Source organism: Eucyclogobius newberryi, unplaced genomic scaffold, assembly GCF_026437365.1.
Source record: "Eucyclogobius newberryi isolate DKJ021-1_F unplaced genomic scaffold, fEucNew1.0.hap1 SCAF_3, whole genome shotgun sequence".
In the NCBI taxonomy this organism is placed as follows: domain Eukaryota; kingdom Metazoa; phylum Chordata; class Actinopteri; order Gobiiformes; family Gobiidae; genus Eucyclogobius; species Eucyclogobius newberryi.
In genome coordinates, this window is record NW_027315945.1 from 18,242,779 (window position 1) to 18,262,815 (window position 20,037).

General features: G+C 39.3%; 1 protein-coding gene across 1 annotated transcript in view; it reads left to right on the forward strand.

Annotated features, from left to right (window-relative positions):
- Nucleotides 1-20,037, forward strand: part of ncalda (neurocalcin delta a) — a 41,717-nt gene that overhangs the window by 15,434 nt on the left and 6,246 nt on the right. Inside the window, exon 2 of the mRNA XM_072460038.1 lies at nucleotides 12,115-12,538. Coding sequence (XP_072316139.1) covers nucleotides 12,161-12,538 — 378 coding nt within the window. The 5' untranslated portion in view covers nucleotides 12,115-12,160. The remainder of the gene's footprint in view (nucleotides 1-12,114; nucleotides 12,539-20,037) is intronic.

Below are 20,037 nucleotides of genomic sequence, written 5' to 3' on the forward strand. Positions count from 1 at the left end.
CTCTGTTGTTTTGGCCATGGCTTGCATCATCATGAATAATAATTAAATCATGATGTTTCTGTAACACTAATATTTTATGTCATGACATCCATTAGTTTGGAAAGTGGATTGATATTGTGTGTGTTGTGTCTTTAAGCTCTGCTTCCATCCATTTCCCTCTCACTTACATGTGAGCGTGTTGGCCCCAGAGCCACATGCATATCTCTATTTAGCACACTTAACACATTTGGCCATCTGTTCTTGGGTGCTTTCTACCATATTTTATATTATTAGTTATTTGCCCCAAAGCTTTGGCTCGTTGCACCATCATCCCACCTCAGCATCTATCACTATGTGTATCTTTAGCTGGTGTGACTATGTGGGAAGATGTACTTCTTAATCTCAGGAGTCGGACTTGAGTAAATGTAGAGAGCAAGAAATTGTTTTTCCCAGAGTTAGTTCTGTAGTGCATGAGTTTTCTTTACAGTCCAAGTAGGCCTGTCGCTAACACTAACCAAATAAAGGTGGAAATGTTGTGACGGAAGGCTTCTAGATACAGAATATTAACATCTAACATGACTTTTGTGTTCAATAAAGTCACAGTCTTTGTTATAAAGTGTCTTTTTGCATGTGTTTTAGAGATTGTATTGCCCAGAAAACGATTACGATGATCAGAATACACTAACGATCTTATTTTATAGTCGACTAGTCACGATGAGGAAATTTTAGTGTTAAGTTTATTGTATGAAAAAACATCGCACATTAGTGATTATTACTGAGACAGTGTGAAATCTCGTCTAACACGTTACTATTTCTCAAGTTTGTGACTAGCTTTATGAAATTGAACTGTCTGAATGACAAAATGATGTAAATGTGACAAAAACAGCCAAATAAAAAAGTACTATATATTTAGATGTATTTTTTAACTACAGATTAAATTAAAACAACTTAATTTGGCCTCTAAATTTGCCACGAGTATTGTTTTTCAATCCTTACGACTATATTGTGACCTAAATATTCACTATTATTGATAAACTGCTTAATCGTGACTTCCCTGGTCCAGTTTAGTTGATAAAGTTTAGTAGTGTACAGTTGTAATCTAAGCATTACATTAGCTTCACCTTCAAATTTCATTTACATCACACATTGTTCTGACTTTCATTGTGTTCAAATATTGGTGCACTGAGTTGTAGTAGTTTTTGTCAACATTCACTTTTACCCCTCTGCATAGTATCGCGTTTAAAGTTCACAGCAGGTACAAGATAGAAAAGAAATAACCAAAATGATCGAGTCAAGGCATAAAATGTTGTTCCTATAGTTCAATCTGAAGAGCTCCTATTTCTGCTGTGTTGTTCTGAGTTCACCACATGGAGTTGAACGGTGTCCCTGGATCTGGAGGTGAATCATCAGGCCAATTAACGCCTGCGGATGTGGAGCCAGGCAGAACCACCGCTCCCACCAGACCACCCATTATTCCCACCTAAATGAACGAGGCCGGGGTCCTTTCTGTCCAACACTAAACAAACACTCGTCTGCGGGAAACTGGTTACTCACACTGGCTCAAGCGGCTTGTACTTGATCCTCTTCGAATCCAGTAAAGGATTAATTTGTGCTTTACTTCCCCCGGTGTAATTACCTGTCAAGCATGGTACTCACGACAGTTCTGCGTTTATGTTTTGACTGTAGGATTCTGTTCGCCGTGCACGTTCTAAATACGTCCAGGAGCGATTGAGGAAAGACTGAAAAATGAACTGCTGGATTAATACAAGAATTTTTGTGCAGATCTAAATACAGGGTTAGTGGTTTTAAACACCGTAAGACAAGATATTTTGTGATTGGAAAGGAAATTATGTTACTTAATTAATTAACTGCAACCTTTTCGATTCGAATCCGATATATTTTGCAGCAGATATATTTTCTCTATCAGTTATATTTGAGTTACATGTAACCAAAAACATTTATAGATTTGGTTGATTACTAAAATTGTCAGTGATGCTTGTGGACAAACTATGGCATATTTACATTAGTTTGAACAAAAATTATATTATTATTATTTTTTTGGAGTATCCTGATAACGATATTCAGACAATATACTGTCAATCCAACAGAAATGTGTTAAAACGTCTTTAAAAGTATTAGTTGAGGTTTAATCATCAAACAAATGAAAAGGTTTGTAAAACAAGACAAACAAATATGATCTTATATCACCTTATTTGAAAGTTTACAATATAACTTTTTCATTTTTACTTTTTATCTGATCTTTTTCTTTCTTTTTGTTTACATAAATGATATATTCGACAAGAACATTCACACATGTTTATCTGATTTTAATTTCGGATACTAAATAAAAGAAATCAAGATTCCTTTTTGTCTCTGCCCTCGACTTCTGTCCAGTATTTCAGAGGCTCTTTTTAGACTTGTAAAGCGACATGAAATGACATGCCGGCTTTTTCTCCGTAAACTCTCATTCCTCCGCCGCTCTTCTCTCCGTGTGGTTCGATTACGTTCTCTTTGGCGCACTGCAGCTGGTCCTGTGTCGAGGAATTACGTAACCCTGAGCTGATTCTGATTATGACGAGAGGAAGCGTGTCGTCTTCTGCCTTTTATATTGGTTTCTTTCTTGAATCAATAGCCCAGTGTTGCAGCCATCTTCCACCCCCTTCCTCTTCCTCATATCAGGTCTGTTGCCATAGTAACATAATGAAGACCAAGGAGGTCTTTTAAAAGAAATGCATAGCCCGTGTGAGTTTGTGTGAGAAGATAATGAGGTAGCAACCCCAATCAAAGTGACTGGAGGACATCAGAGGATCCTTTGTGTTTGCAGTGTAGGCAACAACATAACAAAGCAGATCCGTCATGCATTTTACATTTTACACAACTCGGTTTATTTTGCTCATTGATAAGTGTAGAGGTTATGCTTTGATTAAGTGATTAATCGTTTCAATTGCAAACGGCCCACGAAAATCGACTCGGATTTACTGACAAAATACTAAATGTTCATGTTTCCTTTGTCTTTTTGATGAATCATAAAACATGTGTATTGCCCAGATAACGATTATTCAACTACTAAATTAGTTGACTGTTATCTTACTAACTGTTTGGTTGCAATTAATGGATTAACTTGTTTCAGCCTTAATATCTTGAAAAATAGATTTGTTCATTGAGGGTAAAATAGTATGCATTTATAAATATTTGTACTTTTCCCGATTAAAAAGATCAGAAGACATCCCGCGCATCACAAATGGATGTTTCATACCTCGTTTCCTATAAATTTGTCTGGAAACATATATATTAAATATGATTTTTTTTTTTTTTTTTTTTTTTTTTTTTTTTTTTAATTGGGAAATATTTACTCTATATTTTCTGCACACATTTTAAAGCGGTACCGATTGTCTTTCAGTCCTTCCGACAGATTCATCCACAACTGCGTATACTTTTAAGAGTCCGGCAGTGGGACAAAAGTATTTCTGTTTTTTCTTGGTGTTTAGCTTAAGTAAAATAGTGGTGGTGAATAAAAGAAGGAAGCAATGTGTGTTCAATTAATACATATTTTAAACCAATCAAATGTTCAATTTAAAAAAAAAAGGCACTTAATGTGTTGATAGATATATAAACACATTTTACAAAAGAAGTGTCATTTATTCAGTTGTGCTTTTTTCTTTCATAAATAATCATACGTTTGAAATAAAGATTGAAGCACTCTTTATTTGTTATGTTGCCAAAGGTATTGCACCGCTGATGTTAGAATGTCTATCCCAGTTCGTAGTCAGTGTATAAACATGCAGTAATTAATGACTCCAAAATGGCTGTGACTTCCTGTTTGAATGATGAGACAGGAAGTCCAGTCCAGGCCTGAGCTGAAGTTGACGTCCACACATCAGCACCGTCTTTATCATTACAATCTCTCCTGCTCTGTCTCTCACTACAGCCAGACCTTTTTTGTCCTTCGGTCTCTTGTTGAAATGACACAGTGGCCCTAAAACGAAGCAACTCATGGTTTTAAATGATGTATCAGATTCATTTAAATAGTTCACACCACCATCTTGGAATATAAAGAACTGATATATTTTGTTAATGCCTTGGTTTTGCGTAAATATGACAAAATACCATTATTCTTCACAACACGCAAAACTGAATTAGCCTGGAGTGCAGTGCTGTTTCTATTTCCCAAAGGTTGTATAATATTTTATAAAAAAAATAAGATGTTCGCACAGTTGTCAATGAATTTGCTACAAAAAAATGTATCACACAGGCCAATTATCCAAAAAGTATTAAAGGGCATGGTATAACCTTTGGGTTTCTTGAAATATAAGTGTTATGCATTATTAATATTATGTATTTATTTATTCATATTTGGATGACCTGCAAAAGAGCTCGTTTAATATTGCTATTACTTTTGACTTGTGATACTTTATTAATTGTAAAAATCTATAAAAGTCATTCTCACTATGATCTTCTTGCATTAAAGTAAAACCAAGAATATCTAAATTGGAAATAATTAATAAGAAGTAACTAATTAAAGTGAGCGTTCACAAAAGACATTGTCAAAATGAATTGTAGATTTCTGGTCTATTAGAGCCCGTGTTAAGAGGATTGTGTCTCTTGGGTCGGTAGCGTCAGTGTGATGTGTTTGCAGGAGAGACTCTTGTTAGAGGTGGTCATCCTGAGGTGGGATTACTGCACATTTCATCAATCAGATCATTCTGACAGATGTTCGACTGATTCCAGAGTAAGATAATGAACTTGACGTCTGTGGAAGAGAATCACAGCTTTTATCATTGTTTGGTTTATGGCTTCTGAGCTTCTAAAACGGCTTTTTTAATGGATTAAAACATTACACAAATCTGCTGTTTTGAGGCAGAGAAAAACAAATTACTGCAATGAATAAAGAAAAATGGCCCACACATCTGAAAGTGTAGATATTTATGTCAGGATAATGTTATAAGTTACATTTTTGTGATGTCATTCTTGGCTAGAAGCTTCTGCTGAAAATGCAGATGATAATGTTGCCTAATACCACTGTTGCCTTATCAAGATGCAAAACGTTCTTTAAAGTTCAATGTACCGGTATTCTCTGTCAATACAAATGAACTAAAATCCTATTATTTTTACTCAAGGGTCACTCTAAATATCTAAACTATCAATTTAAAGATCATAGTTAAAGGTTTTGGTCCATGTCTGGTAATGGTCACATTTATATAGCGCTTTTCTACCGTCAAGGTACTCAAAGCGCTTTACATCAAGGAACCAGTCACCCATTCACACACACATTCACACCCCAGATATACGCAGACACTGGGGGGCAAGTTGGGTTAAGTGTCTTGCCCAACGGCAGTATTCACATGAGGCAGCTGCGATCGCACCGCCAACCTGCGGGCCAGTGGATCTGACCGCTCTGACTGACCGCCGACCTTTGGATCAGAAGACGAGCACTCTACCACTGAGCTACTGCCGCCCATTACTACTGCCGTAATAACTCTAGGCTTTTAGCTGTTACTATTGCAATATTAACACTCTTTAACCAAGTCAAAACTTAGACAGAACTCGATCTAAAGTTCAAAGTTAAATCCAGATCATAGCAGCTCCAGCCCACTGAACATCACTGCCACGTTGAGGCCCTGGAGTGGCGTCAGAGTGGACCTTTGTGGCTCCTAACAGGCTTTTTCATGTTGCTGTAGTTCTGGCCCACACAGCCATCAAACACCCACATCAGGACCATAGTGTGTACGTGTGTGTACGCTCCAGAGACGCACAGACTCCAAACTCGTCAATGGCAGCAAGGTTTTTCTCTAAAGGTTTCCATGGTAACGCTGTAAAAAGCGTCTCAGTGAAGAGAGTGAGTTGGCCATTTGTAGGATTGAAGAGGAGAAACGATGTGATGCGTAAGGACAGGAGAAAGCAGTGTTTATGAATGAAGCGGTGAATATTGTAGGCTGGTTAAAGAAGGACTGCAACTAACCATTACTTTGGGTCATCGATTAGTCTAGTGAGTATTCTTTCCATTAATCAATTAGTTATTTAGAACGCAACAGGCAAGTGAATATGAGAATTTTTCTCAATTTTACCGAGATAAAGCTGAACTTAATCCATTTGAGGACGTCCTAGCTGAGAATATTTTCAGAGGAAAGGGTGTTTTAATTAAAAACTGTCTGCTCTGTCTGAATAATAAAACCTCTTCTCTCGGCTCATGGCATGTTTGGAGTCTGTGTTTAGACCAGTTAACGAAGATTCAATTTGTCAACTGTTTCTATGATCGATTAGTTTTGATTAATCAATTCACTTGTTGCAGCCCTAGTTAAGGAATGAATGCACTGCTACAACACAAATTATATCTTCGTTATATGTAACCTATCCGCAGATTGATTTTATTTTTTCTAAATAAAGAAATATAATTAAAATTAAATATCAGTATCACATCATGAATAAAATATTAAGTTGTCTTTTATCAACAAAAACTCTTCATTAAAAATATAAAAATTTAACCAAACTAACTTTATATATATATATATATATATATATATATATATATTATACTACTGAATCATGATATTACCCAGAGTTTGTCCGAGGTAAAGAAAACTTTATCCAAACGCAGGGCGGTATGTCCAATGGTTACAATATTGATAGTACTTGTATTTTCCTTTTAGTTTCTCTGTGTCTGAAGCTGCTCCTGCTCCTGAGCCTTTGCAGTCACAACCGTTCTTCTAATGCGTCGACACAGAGCTGATAAGATAAGATAAGATATGCCTTTATTTGTCCACACATGGGGAAATTTTGGTGTTGCAACGCAAGTAGATACAGAAGAAAAGAACAGATAACACTCTTAATAGAAAAAAAACTCTTATAAACAAAACTCCTATGTACAGAACATCTCATATTCTTAATAGGGAATAGAGAAAAAGATAAAGAAAAAAAAAGATAAATAAAATAAAATAAAATAAAAAATAAGTAAATAAGCCAACATAATAGAGACAAAATAAATACTAACATAGTGACAACAAAAGTAGACATTTACTCTCAATCAATGTTTAATAAGAATGTCTTGGTGGATCCACATTTTGGCTGATTTTATTTGAGCACTTTACTGTTTTTTATCATTTGATTTGAGTCGTCACTCACTCTACATAATGCACTGATCATCGACAACTAGAACTCAAACTCAAACGTCTGTCCGTTTTAACCTCTGAGGATGAATAGAGCGTAGCATAATTGCTCTGGAACAATGTAATGAGGCCCAATAAAAACACCATTCAATTACAAGGATTTGTATCAACACCAATAACATCCCACTTCTTTTCAAACAGGTACTCTCTAATTTCTTTAGACGATGTTAGAAATCGACCTAAATAAACAGAACCCGCTGACACCAAACGCACTCAACGGCGTCACCATAATCAGCTCCATATTTACAGATAGACTCGTACCTCATCTTTTCATTCTACATGCATTACTGCCATTACTTGCTTTTAGTATTGTGAAAAAACAGTTTTGGTTTTTCTCAGTAGACGCAGGCAAAAGCTTTTACCAAGAATTTCGGTAGCAAAAATTTCCATTATGCGGAGAAACGCGTGCCCTCAATGCCCGTGTGCTCTGCTTCTGCTCTATAGTGTGCTGTTTAAAGTAATAATCCTACACTTTACAGTTTGCACGTTTGTCGTTTGCCGCATCAGACAGTCGGATGAGAAACGGCAGCACACAGGCGCAAAGGGTTAACGTATGGATTAGCGTGGATACACTTTAGTAATTCTCCATAAATCCAAAGCGTCCTTCTCTGTATCACTGTTTGACCTGACCCGGCCCCTAACAGGCTTCAAGTAACACCAAATACAACATGGAGGGATATGAGACACTTGCACAGCAGCCAATAGGCTCAAAATAGACGGCTAACGAAATCACAGTCTTGGACAAATTGGATAAAAGTTGAAATGTTAGTCCAGCTCCACAAATGACATAACGGTAAAAGGGTTTTCAGTTCAGTTTGAGCGGGGTGAAAGGAAATTAAACAAAAGAGAACAAGCGACTCGTTTGTTTTTACACATTCATTCTGAGGTTGTCCTGAAATCAGCAATTTTGACTTAGAAATGTCAGTTAGTTTGCTGTTCTATTAAAGGATGGAGACAGAATTACAACTATATTTGAGCCTCACAAATAGTATAATTTGTTGTAAAGTGTGTAATATATCAGTAGATGAAACTAAAAACTGTTTTTGGGGGAAACGTGTGAGTGTTTTTCTAGTGTCTACCTGCCATAATCTCCAACTGAATAAGATGCATTTGTGTTTAAACCAGGCTCTGAGAACACTCGCATGTCTCCGAGTGGTTTTCATTTGCACAAACCACTTTGATGTATCATATTTTGCGATATACTGTGGCTAATCCCTGTTTTTCCTTATGTTCAACTTCACCTTTGCCTCCAGTCCAGAATTTAGAACATTTTTGTTTGCAAGCGTAAATACTATGTGCATGTTTTACTTTCACATTGAGCGATACGGAATGGATCATGAGTTGTAATCATGTTGCTCTTGTCAGTGAACTATAAAAATGTCAAACTTAATCCAAAAAAGCGAGAGATTTATAGATCATTCGGCTTGGCTCACAAACTCATTTAAGATGTACAATGGTTTGTTTTTTTCCACCCAAAAAAGCATAAATCCCATAACTGGATTAGTTGGATGTTCCTTTGTGTGTGTGATTTGTGGCTATATTCATAATTCAGCTCCTGCTCTTGAATGCAACGCGGCGGAGCGGCTCTAATCATCTGTTTTGACACTTTGTTCTCCGAGTTTCTGCTCCTGTCATCACTGAGTGTCCTCCAACTACTGCGAAAGTGAGAGCCTACTAAACCATTCATATCACTGCAATTATTGTTTTGGCTGAATTAGAATATTAAATACTAGGGCAGGGTGCTAAAAATATATATATATCTTGATATCTTTACCAGATAATGATAGAGAATATTGTGTCAATCCAACAGAAAAAAACATGTCTTTACATTTATTAGTTGATGTTTAATTATCAGATATTAATGTTAAATGTTTGTCAAATTAATCTTTCTTTGTTGAAAGTTTACGGCATAATTTTTCCATATTTTACTGCAAACAATATAATCAATATTCAAATGTTGCATGTCATATTCATCTACAAAAGAGCAAAATCAAGTGAAAACAAACGTAATGTATTTAAACGTGTAATATTTAAATAAACAATATACTGCAGCAGATTTGTATTTAAATCCATTCATTTTTGCTGTGATACTTGAACCTCAAACAAGACATTTACCTCCTCCTACATAATTATTGTGCTGCCTTTTTCTTACTCTCATTTTTCATCCATTTTAAACCTCGAGCCGTTACGAGTTCAAGTCTTTTGTTTCAACTCGGCCTCGTTTAGTCCCAAGAGCCCAAGATTTTGGAACAAAGAATACTGACGTGATATGAAATACAGCAATATGACATTATAGGGGTTTGTGCGTATCACTTTCCAATCATTCAACATTATGCAGAAGAAAATGGCATTCTTCTACAGTTACATTGTGACAACACGGCACAGCATTTCTGTTCCATCTGTAAATAGAAAATGTCCCTAATTTGCTAGCTTCAATTTAAGATGCGCTCTTTATCTCAAACAGCTCCAGATGAGTATGATGCAGGGCACGAGAGGAAGATCTATGATGTCTTCTTGTTCTTGAGCGTATTCTTGTTTTTAAATATTCATAAGAATTGTCGGCATTTCTAATCTCCAATAATAGATAGTAAATAAATCAAAACAATACTCATTGATCCCGTCTCGTGCTGGTTCTTTTCCATCTAATCTCACGAGTCTTATTTATGTATTCGTTCCTCTTCAGGTAACGCCGTCAGGTCAGGGATCTTCTCTTCTCCATCCTTGAATTCTTCTTCCATTTGGGGACCTTTTATCTGCTCTTCATCGAGTGGTTTCAAGGCTCTGTTGGATCTCAAATAGAGTATTTTCTGTCCTTGTTTGGGCCCACGATTTCGACCTGAGATGTTGGCAGCTTTATTGGGTTCAGGCCTCAGGGTCACAGCTGAGTGTGTATCTCAGATTGTTCTCTGTGTTCTCTTCTTTCTTCACGCCGGTCGCAATCTGTGGTACATAAGTGCGTCTTCTCTTAAGTAGAACTGAATTGCATCTCTCTCCGTTGCAAACAAAGAAACATCACAGAACGTCCCTGGCCATTGCTATGTTCGCGTCTTCAGCCACACATGCACATTCCTTCATGTTTCTGAATACAGATACAGTGAACGACTGTGTGTCTGAGTGTAAGCCGGGGTCTCTCTGTACGTGAGAAGAAGCGCTGCCGTATAGAGTGCACGTGTGTGTCACAGCAGGGTCAGTCGAGTTGAAGCTGTTACTGCGACTGTGCTGAGAGGACGATGACAGGCTCAAGAGTCTCTGCTGAGGGGAACTAATCGCTCTGAAGTGAGATTTGAACTTCTTAAGCGAAACACACTGTACACGGTCACACATCATTGCGGTTATGTCATGCAGTAATGAAAACAATAATGAGCTGCGCCGCTAATACAAGCTTTAAGGAGATACGTTCATGACTGCGGGTCAAACGCTGGCTATGTTCATAAATGTACAACCTGGTTATGATCTGATTTCCTCAGGTTATTGAAATCTCATGTTAACATTTATGTCTGATGCGGTGGTTTTGTAAATACACATCAAAAAGATCAGATCTAATTATAGGATTATCTGATTCTTCTAGTTTTTCTGGTCCGAGTGCGTTCTGCTGCTCATGCTTTGTCCTCAGAACACGTGGTACACATGAGTCAAGTGGGAATAAGCACCAGCATCAGAATCAGAAAATGCTTTAGTTCCATTGTCAGAGAACAAACCTCACAAACTGAAAATGCTTCGGCGATATGGTAAAATATAAAATATGATCAAATAAAAGGGATGCATAAGGTGAAAGGAATAACATAAAGTTAGTCTAAGTACAATTGGACCCAATACTGAGCACAGACTGTGATGTGTGGTCATGTGGTCCTCAGGTGCTCATATATTGAAGATGACTTGACTTGAAGGTTATTTTCTGCCATTTCAACTTTAAATGTGAAAGTCGGGCAGGTTTTGGCTCAGGTTCACGTCTTATTTCTTGGATGCATTTTTGAAGGCCACACACAATATTTTCTCATCCTATGTGATGAGTGTTGTTGATGTAATATCTGTACTTCCTTTTACAAATAGACCCTAAAATAAATGATAAACAAACCCATAGTTGATCAAATGTATTAAATATATCTCCTAGGTCTCCAGATGTGCTACTCAAACAGCCTTAAAATGTCTGTTTGTTGAACCTCCACCTTGTCCGGCTCTGTCATGTAAGCCAGATGTATTTATAATGTGTGAGAGATTTTATGGACCAATTAAATCCACGTTGGACATATGGCACTGCGGTTTTCCATGGAAAGTTTGTTTAAAGGGAGTGATTTCAGAGCTGAGAGAAGCTGAAAGGAGTGTGCTTACATTACAAAAAGTGACTTAAGGACATGGCAGATGGCATAGGGGAGTACCTATTAGGAAGACATGCAAAGTGATGGGACCCTTCAGTTAATGGGTTCTACTTTGACTCTAATGGAATTATTTTTGGATCTGCCTTAACAGTTAATCTGCAACTATGTATAGATTTACAATTTCATGTGTATTATTTTATTAATAGTTGCCCTGGATTTGTCCTGGTTTGCAGCTAGTGTCCACTAACAGCAACAATAAACTTCAAACTCGATTTTAAAACGAAATATGTATAAAAATAAACACCCTTTTTCCAGAGAACATATTGTCATTTTCAATATAAAATAACAACTCAAGGCCATTCTAAATCTGTTCAGGAAATGTCAAATTCTGTCATGTTTATGTAAGTTGCTTTAGTATTGATACTTGCTCAAATGAGTCTCATTTACTAGTTTTAGTGTTGATTAGTATCTGATTTTTGATACTTTTGACAACCTTACATGCAACTAGATCCAGATTAAATCCAGATGTAGTCCTATATTTTCCTGATTTATAACCTTAGACTTGTTTTAGTGCTTCAAAAATGTGTTTGGGATAATAGTTAAATCTTTTCTTCTCATTTCTAAACTGAACTTCACTTCCTCTGTTTTTCCTCCAGCTGTGAGCCTCCTCCTCCTCCTCGCTAGCCTAACTGTCCCAGAGCCATGGGGAAGCAGAACAGTAAACTGCGTCCTGAGGTCATGCAGGACCTTCTGGAGAGCACCGACTTCACCGAACACGAAATCCAAGAGTGGTACAAGGGCTTCCTACGGGACTGTCCCAGCGGCAACCTGTCCATGGAGGAGTTCAAGAAGATCTACGGAAACTTCTTCCCTTACGGCGACGCGTCCAAGTTTGCCGAGCACGTCTTCCGCACTTTCGACGCCAACGGAGACGGGACAATAGACTTCAGAGAGTTCATCATCGCTCTGAGCGTGACGTCGCGTGGGAAACTGGAGCAGAAGCTGAAGTGGGCCTTTAGTATGTACGACCTGGATGGGAACGGCTACATCAGCAAAGCGGAGATGCTCGAGATCGTGCAGGTGAGTGCGGACGCCGTTTAGGATTCTTGGCTGTGGATTTCGAGACTATGCTGCTTTCTAAACCCTCTTGTGTGTGATAAGAACTCAAAATGTGGGGATCATAGCGGTCACAAATACGCCTGCTCGCCCTGCGTCCCTTTGAAATCAAATGTAGTTGGCATGTTTGCTCCAACTATTTTCCTCGCACTGTTTTAATGTAACAAAACAAAGCCATTCAAGTCCAGAATATTGTGGAAAAGTGGAAGATATTTGTGGAAAAATAAGGGGATGGGCAGACTTTATTGTCCCCCTTTGCATTTGCATTTGCTTCAATGTGCCAAGAACTAATTTCCTATAATCCCACAGTCCCTGTTTAGTCAGAGGAACCACCCAGTCCCCCTTGCTCGCATTCACACAGCAACAATGGCTACAAAGCAGGTCTAACTGGCTTTAACTTTAGCATGTGCGTGGGACATTGAAATATCTGGGTATGTGAGAAGGCAAAGAGGTTTTTCCCCTACAGCAACACCTACTTCCACATTGAAATATGATGCAGAAAACATTTAAACAGTATGAAATAAACAATAAAACACAATTATTCATGGTTATTCATATTTGTATTTAATTATCACTTACTAATTAAGAGCTTATTATTGCAGTTACGGTGTCCAAGTAATTTATCTTGTGGATTAAGTAAGTTTGGTCTAAGATGAATGAAAAATATTGCAAAAGGTTCCTAGTCTTACTGGAAAATAGTTCCCTTTAGTTCCTACTCTGTGTGAACGTGCATTAAAGGAGGACGGGTACTAAAAAGGTTCATACAGTGTGAAAACCGTTGTTTGTTTGCCCTTATAGTGTAATAATAAATCAACTGAATTCCTGTGAGTTAAAGGTGTCTGAAGTATCACCGTCATGTGCTCTTATGTTACTTTACCTACTTTCAATGAGTGTACAAGTTCCTGTTACCCACAAGTACTTTTGCTCTTAGTAGCAACTTGCCACAGGCGCTACCATTTGCCTCTGCTAATTTTATATTATAAGTGCTATACTGCTTTCCATGCTTTTCCAAGTCATTCTTGCCATGCTTCAAAAAACAAATCCTAAAATATGTTTATGGAAACCTGTCCAGTGACAGTGGGACATCATTCGTTTTTAAACGTGTCGCCGCTGGCCTGTGCTGCAGTAGTGAGTGTCTCAGGTGGCTCTGGGATGTACACACACTGTAACTCCTACACTCACCAGCTCCTGAGCTTTAAACACACGGCTCATAAAGAGCTGGATCTGTTACTGAGGTCAGCTTCAGGCGGGACAGGCTCTAGATATAAGGTTTCCCCTGTACGACATGACGCACGGGGCACAGGAGGCCAAATGATCTGTGTTCGCCTTTTTATTTAGCATCCTCACCTCCTCCATCACCGTGTGGTGCGCTGGAGCCACAGCCAGGGACAAAAAGAGACTGCAGCACATTGTGCGCTCTGCTGAGAAGGTGAGAAGGTGAGAAGGCTGCAGACTTCCATCTCTGCAGGACCTGTACGTCTCCAGGGCCCTGGGACGTGCAGGTCGGATCATCACTTCTCACCCTGGACACGGACAAGGCCACTCCCCTCAGGCAGGAGGCCACTCCCCTCTGGCAGGAGGCCACTCCCCTCAGGCAGGAGGCTACGGTCCATCCAGACCAGAACCTCCCGCCATAAGAACCGTTTCTTTCCCTCTGCTGTTGGACTCATGAACACTTCTTAAACACTGTCACTTTAACCATAATTTAATCACTCACTGCACTCTTCACTTTCTGCACTACATATGTAAATTCAACTGTAAATTTTGTGTGCATATTAAGCCTATTTTTTATTTCATTTTTTATACTATAGCAGATTTAAATTGTCTTTCTTTTTGATTTTTATATAGGTTATTTTATCATTGTTCATTGTTTTATGTTGCACCGAATCACCAAAGTAAATTCCTATGTTTGTGAATTCTGTTCATTGACATTGGCAATAAACCTTTTGTCATTCTGATCTGATGTTTACAAGGAAAGCCTCACTTTGATACAGTTTATAGTTATTATCAACAGATTTATGAGACAAGACACAGTCTAATTTATCTCTTTGCCCTTAATCAACTTGGACGACGATTCACTGTTGACTCTTGTTCAAAACTGCTCCAGACTTTCACTCAATTGTATCTGTCTTTTCTGCCCACGTCTCTTTAGATCAAGGTTAGATTCATCTCCAGATCTCTCAGTTCAGCGCTGATTCACCTCCTCATTTCTCTCTCTCTCCATCTCTCGCTCTCTGCCCTCTCTCTCTCTCTCTCTCTCTCTCTCTCTCTCACATCTCTCATCTCATCTCTCTCTCTCTCTCTCTCTCTGCTTTCTCTCTCTCTCTCTCTGCTTTCTCTCTCTCTTTCACTTGCTTGCGCTCTCTATACACGTCTCTCTCTCTCTCTCTCTCTTCCCCTTCTCACACACTATCCCTGCCCTCTCTCTCTCTCTCTCTCTCTCTCTCTCTCTGCTTTCTCTCTCTCTTTCACTCGCTTGCGCTCTCTCTATACACGCCTCTCTCTCTCTCTTCCCCCTCTCACACACTATCCCTGCCCTTTCTCTCTTTCTCTCTCTCTCTCTCTCTCTCTCTCTCTCTCTCTCTCTCTCTCTCTGCTTTCTCTCTCTCTCTCTTTCACTCTTTTGCTCTCTCTCTCTATACACGTCTCTCTCTCTCTCTTCCCCCTCTCACACACTATCCCTGCCCTCTCTCTCTCTCTCTCTGCTTTCTCTCTCTCTGCTTTCTCTCTCTCTCTCTCTCTCCCTGCTTTCTCTCTCTCTTTCACTCGCTTGCGCTCTCTCTATACACGTCTCTCTCTCTCTCTTCCCCCTCTCACACACTATCCCTGCCCTTTCTCTCTCTCTCTCTCTCTCTCTCTCTCTCTCTCTCTCTCTCTCTCTCTCTCTGCTTTCTCTCTCTCTCTCTTTCACTCTTTTGCTCTCTCTCTATACACGCCTCTCTCTCTCTCTTCCCCCTCTCACACACTATCCCTGCCCTTTCTCTCTTCTCTCTCTCTCTCTCTCTCTCTCTCTCTCTCTCTCTCTCTCTCTCTCTCTCTCTGCTTTCTCTCTCTCTCTCTTTCACTCTTTTGCTCTCTCTCTATACACGTCTCTCTCTCTCTCTTCCCCCTCTCACACACTATCCCTGCCCTCTCTCTCTCTCTCTCTGCTTTCTCTCTCTCTGCTTTCTCTCTCTCTGCTTTCTCTCTCTCTCTCTCTCTCTCTCTCTGCTTTCTCTCTCTCTTTCACTCGCTTGCGCTCTCTCTATACACGTCTCTCTCTCTCTCTTCCCCCTCTCACACACTATCCCTGCCCTCTCTCTCTCTCTCTCTGCTTTCTCTCTCTCTGCTTTCTCTCTCTCTCTCTCTCTCTCTGCTTTCTCTCTCTCTTTCACTCTTTTGCTCTCTCTCTATACACGTCTCTCTCTCTCTCTTCCCCCTCTCACACACTATCCCTGCCCTCTCTCTCTCTCTCTCTGCTTTCTCTCTCTCTGCTTTCTCTCTCTCTGCTTTCTCTCTCTCTCTCTCTCTCTCTCTCTCTCTCTGCTTTCTCTCTCTCTTTCACTCGCTTGCGCTCTCTCTATACACGTCTCTCTCTCTCTCTTCCCCCTCTCACACACTATCCCTGCCCTCTCTCTCTCTCTCTCTGCTTTCTCTCTCTCTGCTTTCTCTCTCTCTCTCTCTCTCTCTGCTTTCTCTCTCTCTTTCACTCGCTTGCGCTCTCTCTATACACATCTCTCTCTCTCTCTTCCCCCTCTCACACACTATCCCTGCCCTCTCTCTCTCTCTCTCTGCTTTCTCTCTCTCTGCTTTCTCTCTCTCTGCTTTCTCTCTCTCTCTTTCACTCTTTTGCTCTCTCTCTATACACGTCTCTCTCTCTCTCTCTCCCTTCCCCCCTCCCCCTGCTGATGTTTATGTTCAAGCACCAAAATGCATTAGACATGAGTCACTGTCACTAGTGTCCTTCTGTTGGGATCATTGAGTATCAAATTAAAGAGCTGTGTTTGTAGAAAATTATTAGTTACACTCTGTGACTTTTCTATTGCAGCTTTGCCGTTAATCTAATAGAAACTACATTTATTGAATGAAGATGACGTTTTCTTTCACCAGATCACTTTTATTGTGACTCACTCGTTTTCAGAGTACTGTACTTTTATCTTGTGGATTACGTATTTGTGTAATGATCCATTTTAGTCCCTCTGTTGCCATTTTCAGCGCATCCATATATCCATTAGCTCCAAGTTGAACGCCTTCCACCTTGAAAACGTTTTCTTACCGATCGTTTTTAGTGATTAACGTTGACTGCTTGCTCTTCAGAACAGAAACATGAAGCCCATAAGCCACAGGTCTGATACAGGGGTTATGCACTTAAAACAAATAAATAATAATTTAGCTGCTTCTTCTAATCATTACATTACTCACATTTTTGTATTTCAGTTAAATTCATCGCACCAAATAACAATGGCGCAGTAATGAATCAGCCTTAAATGTCTCTGATTTGTATGTTCTTGTCTTCAGCCTCGTGACAGCAGCAGTGTTGTTGTCACCCTGAAGCCCCCGTCAGTCCTCCATTAGTCTGTGTTGTCTCTATTGATGCTAGGCCACATTTAGACCACTAAGAGGCTGTCGGGCTCACCGCGCTAAAGTCGCCTCAAAGCTACTCAAGCTCACTATTGCTTTGGCTACAGGGAATTATTGAATTCGATGGATTATGGCCAGATTAGGGTTTCATTTGAGGTAAAGTGAACAGAGATGTGAAAAAGTGAGGAGGGGAAATAATTAGCCTTTTTGTACCGTTCTCTGTAAAATGCTTCATATTCTTATATTCGTTAGCCTCAATATTTCTCTAAAAATATTTCTAATTGGCCAGTGACATGGTCTGGAGAGTAGAATGAGACAGAAATACAGTCGTTTTGGCTTTGGCCGTTATGCTATGAGGCTGACAAAATGTTAAATAGTTCGAATTTAGGCCGTGGCTGCAGAGCCGCGGCGCGGTCAAATAGCCTCATGGCTGACCCTGACCCTGACCCTGACCCTAACCCTAACCCTGACCATAACCCGGCGCGGTCTAACCCGGCGCGGTCAAATAGCGCAGCAGTTTCAGGAGCCGTGGCACAAAAAACCCATGCAGTTTCGGCCGGGCGCCGCGGCTCTGTAGACACTCCGTGGAATTTAAATGTGCAGATATATTTTCTGTTTAAAATGATGGCTAAAAACAGATTAAAAATCAAATGAGCATAAACGTCTAGTATGATATTTCTGCACTTTTGTGACATATTTTACAGTCCATTTTGTGCTCAACTTGAACCTCAACCTAGAGCAGGGGTGGGCAATTATTTTCCTCCGAGGGCCATATTCGAATCCAGGCAAGTAGCGGAGGGCCGGCCCGCGATCATTGGTGTGAAAGAAAAAAATCCCAAAAATTAAATATCAAATAAAATATAACTTTTCTGTCAAATATAGGCTATTGAATCTATTATTTAATTCATTTCACGTCATATTTATTAAGAATACAAGTGCAGACAGATGCCTGAGGGCAAAAGAGGAAAAATATACTATATATACTTGGACAAGCTTGGCGGGCCGGATTGAAAGGCCCAGCGGGCCGGATGTGGCCCGCGGGCTGTAGTTTGCCCACCCCTGACCTAGACATTTACAGGCACATTTTAGCACATTCCTGATGCTTTAAGAAAATATCGTCTGAATATTTTTATTGAGAGAGTTCAAAATAAATCTAGATATTAATTTTCATCGACATGTGTGTATTCTGATTCAAACTGAGGCCAGGCCATATACTGCACGATTAGGCTGTTACTTTGTTTAGTGTCCCAGGCTTTGTTGTGATGTCTTTATGATGATCTGCACCAGTTTTACACGTCATTACTCTCTTCCTGCCATTTGTCATATGTGATGTTTATATCACATATATATAAACAGTACATGATGTTCTCTGCAGTCAAGGCTATCTATAGTGTCCTCTTCCTTTCATAGTTTCTGTCATGTCGCATGTTCACAGTGTCTCCTTTCACATCATTTTTTCGGTTAGATTTTATTAAAACCGCCGTGAAATGCATCTTCAACTACATGGAAACTCTATATATAATAATTAGTATCAACATCTTTCACATGTATAGCAAGTCTTACAATTCGAAGTTAATTTGAAGTAAACTCACAAACTCGCTTGCAATCTGTGTTTAAATAGACTTTGGTTGACACATGAGCACACACAGACTGGAGCAGCAGAAAGAATATCAATGAAAAAAATCCTCGATATTTAGCACTATCTGACCGATGCCATAACATTGACATAACATGTACTGATATTAGCACCAATATATTCCATCAGTGTCATCAGTGGTAGTAGAGTAGTAGTAACAGTAACTAGTTGTGTACATTGTAGCAATGGTAGTAGTGACAAAAACTTAAAATACCAATAGGAAAAGTGCATTTCATTAAATTTTTCCACTGTCAATTCCTCCTCAAATACGCATGTAATTATATTTTGGTATTAAGTGTGGTAAATGTGCTAAAGTATTGAAGTATTGACATCAGTTGATACAGTTGATACAGTATTGATATTGTGTTATATTGTGTATCAAAATATTGCCATGAGTAGGTAGTTTTTGCTATGTTTGTGCAGGTTGTGGTTTAACTAGGATATAGTGTTGTTAAAATGTATTTGGTTCTTTAAAAAAGTGATATCACAGAATATGGATTATTGTTGCTTTTATCTCAAAATTGTGATATTATCGTATTGTGAAGTGCATCGAATCATGAGGGACCCTGTGATTCCAGACCTATTTGGTATTGATGAGTATCTGTGTATCCATTTTTGAGACACATTATTGACACAGGTCTTATACCTTATAGACCATTGACACACCAGACTATATCCCTGTCTATTCTCACAGGTTTGCAGGTAATACCTTTAGTATTTTCATCTCCTCGCTTAATGCGCTCTGTGTCTTTTTCAGCTCAGTGGGAGATCTTGTGTTGTGTTCTTGTGTAGTCGCTCCCGCTGTAACACCTCTTCTCCAGGCCCCGTTTAGACCCTGTAAGTTGCCTGTATGAATAAGACTTGGACCATAAAAGCTTAGCAGCGGTGCGCGTGTGTTGGTGAATCTGATTGCGGAGAACAGCCGAAAGGTCTCAGAAGGGAGCAGGTCTATGGGAGGGAGCAGTGGGAGGTGAACAGCTGCAGGGCGGATGTGGTCGATGTTGTCTGAGGGTCACAAGAGAGCGCATGAAGAACATGTGACTGATGCTGAGTTTGAAATAAAGTGCTGCCAAACTCTATGGAAGAGGTTTGAATCACTACTGAATGTAACTGTTTGAGGAAACGAACCAGTTGGTTATTGTGGGTGTTGTTTTGGTGGTTAAACCCTTTATTTTTGTTCTCTTGGTGAGACGAGGTTCAGAATAAACCAATTAGAGACATGACACGTCTTTCTGAGCCAGTTTGTTGAGACAGGTTCATGGTCAGG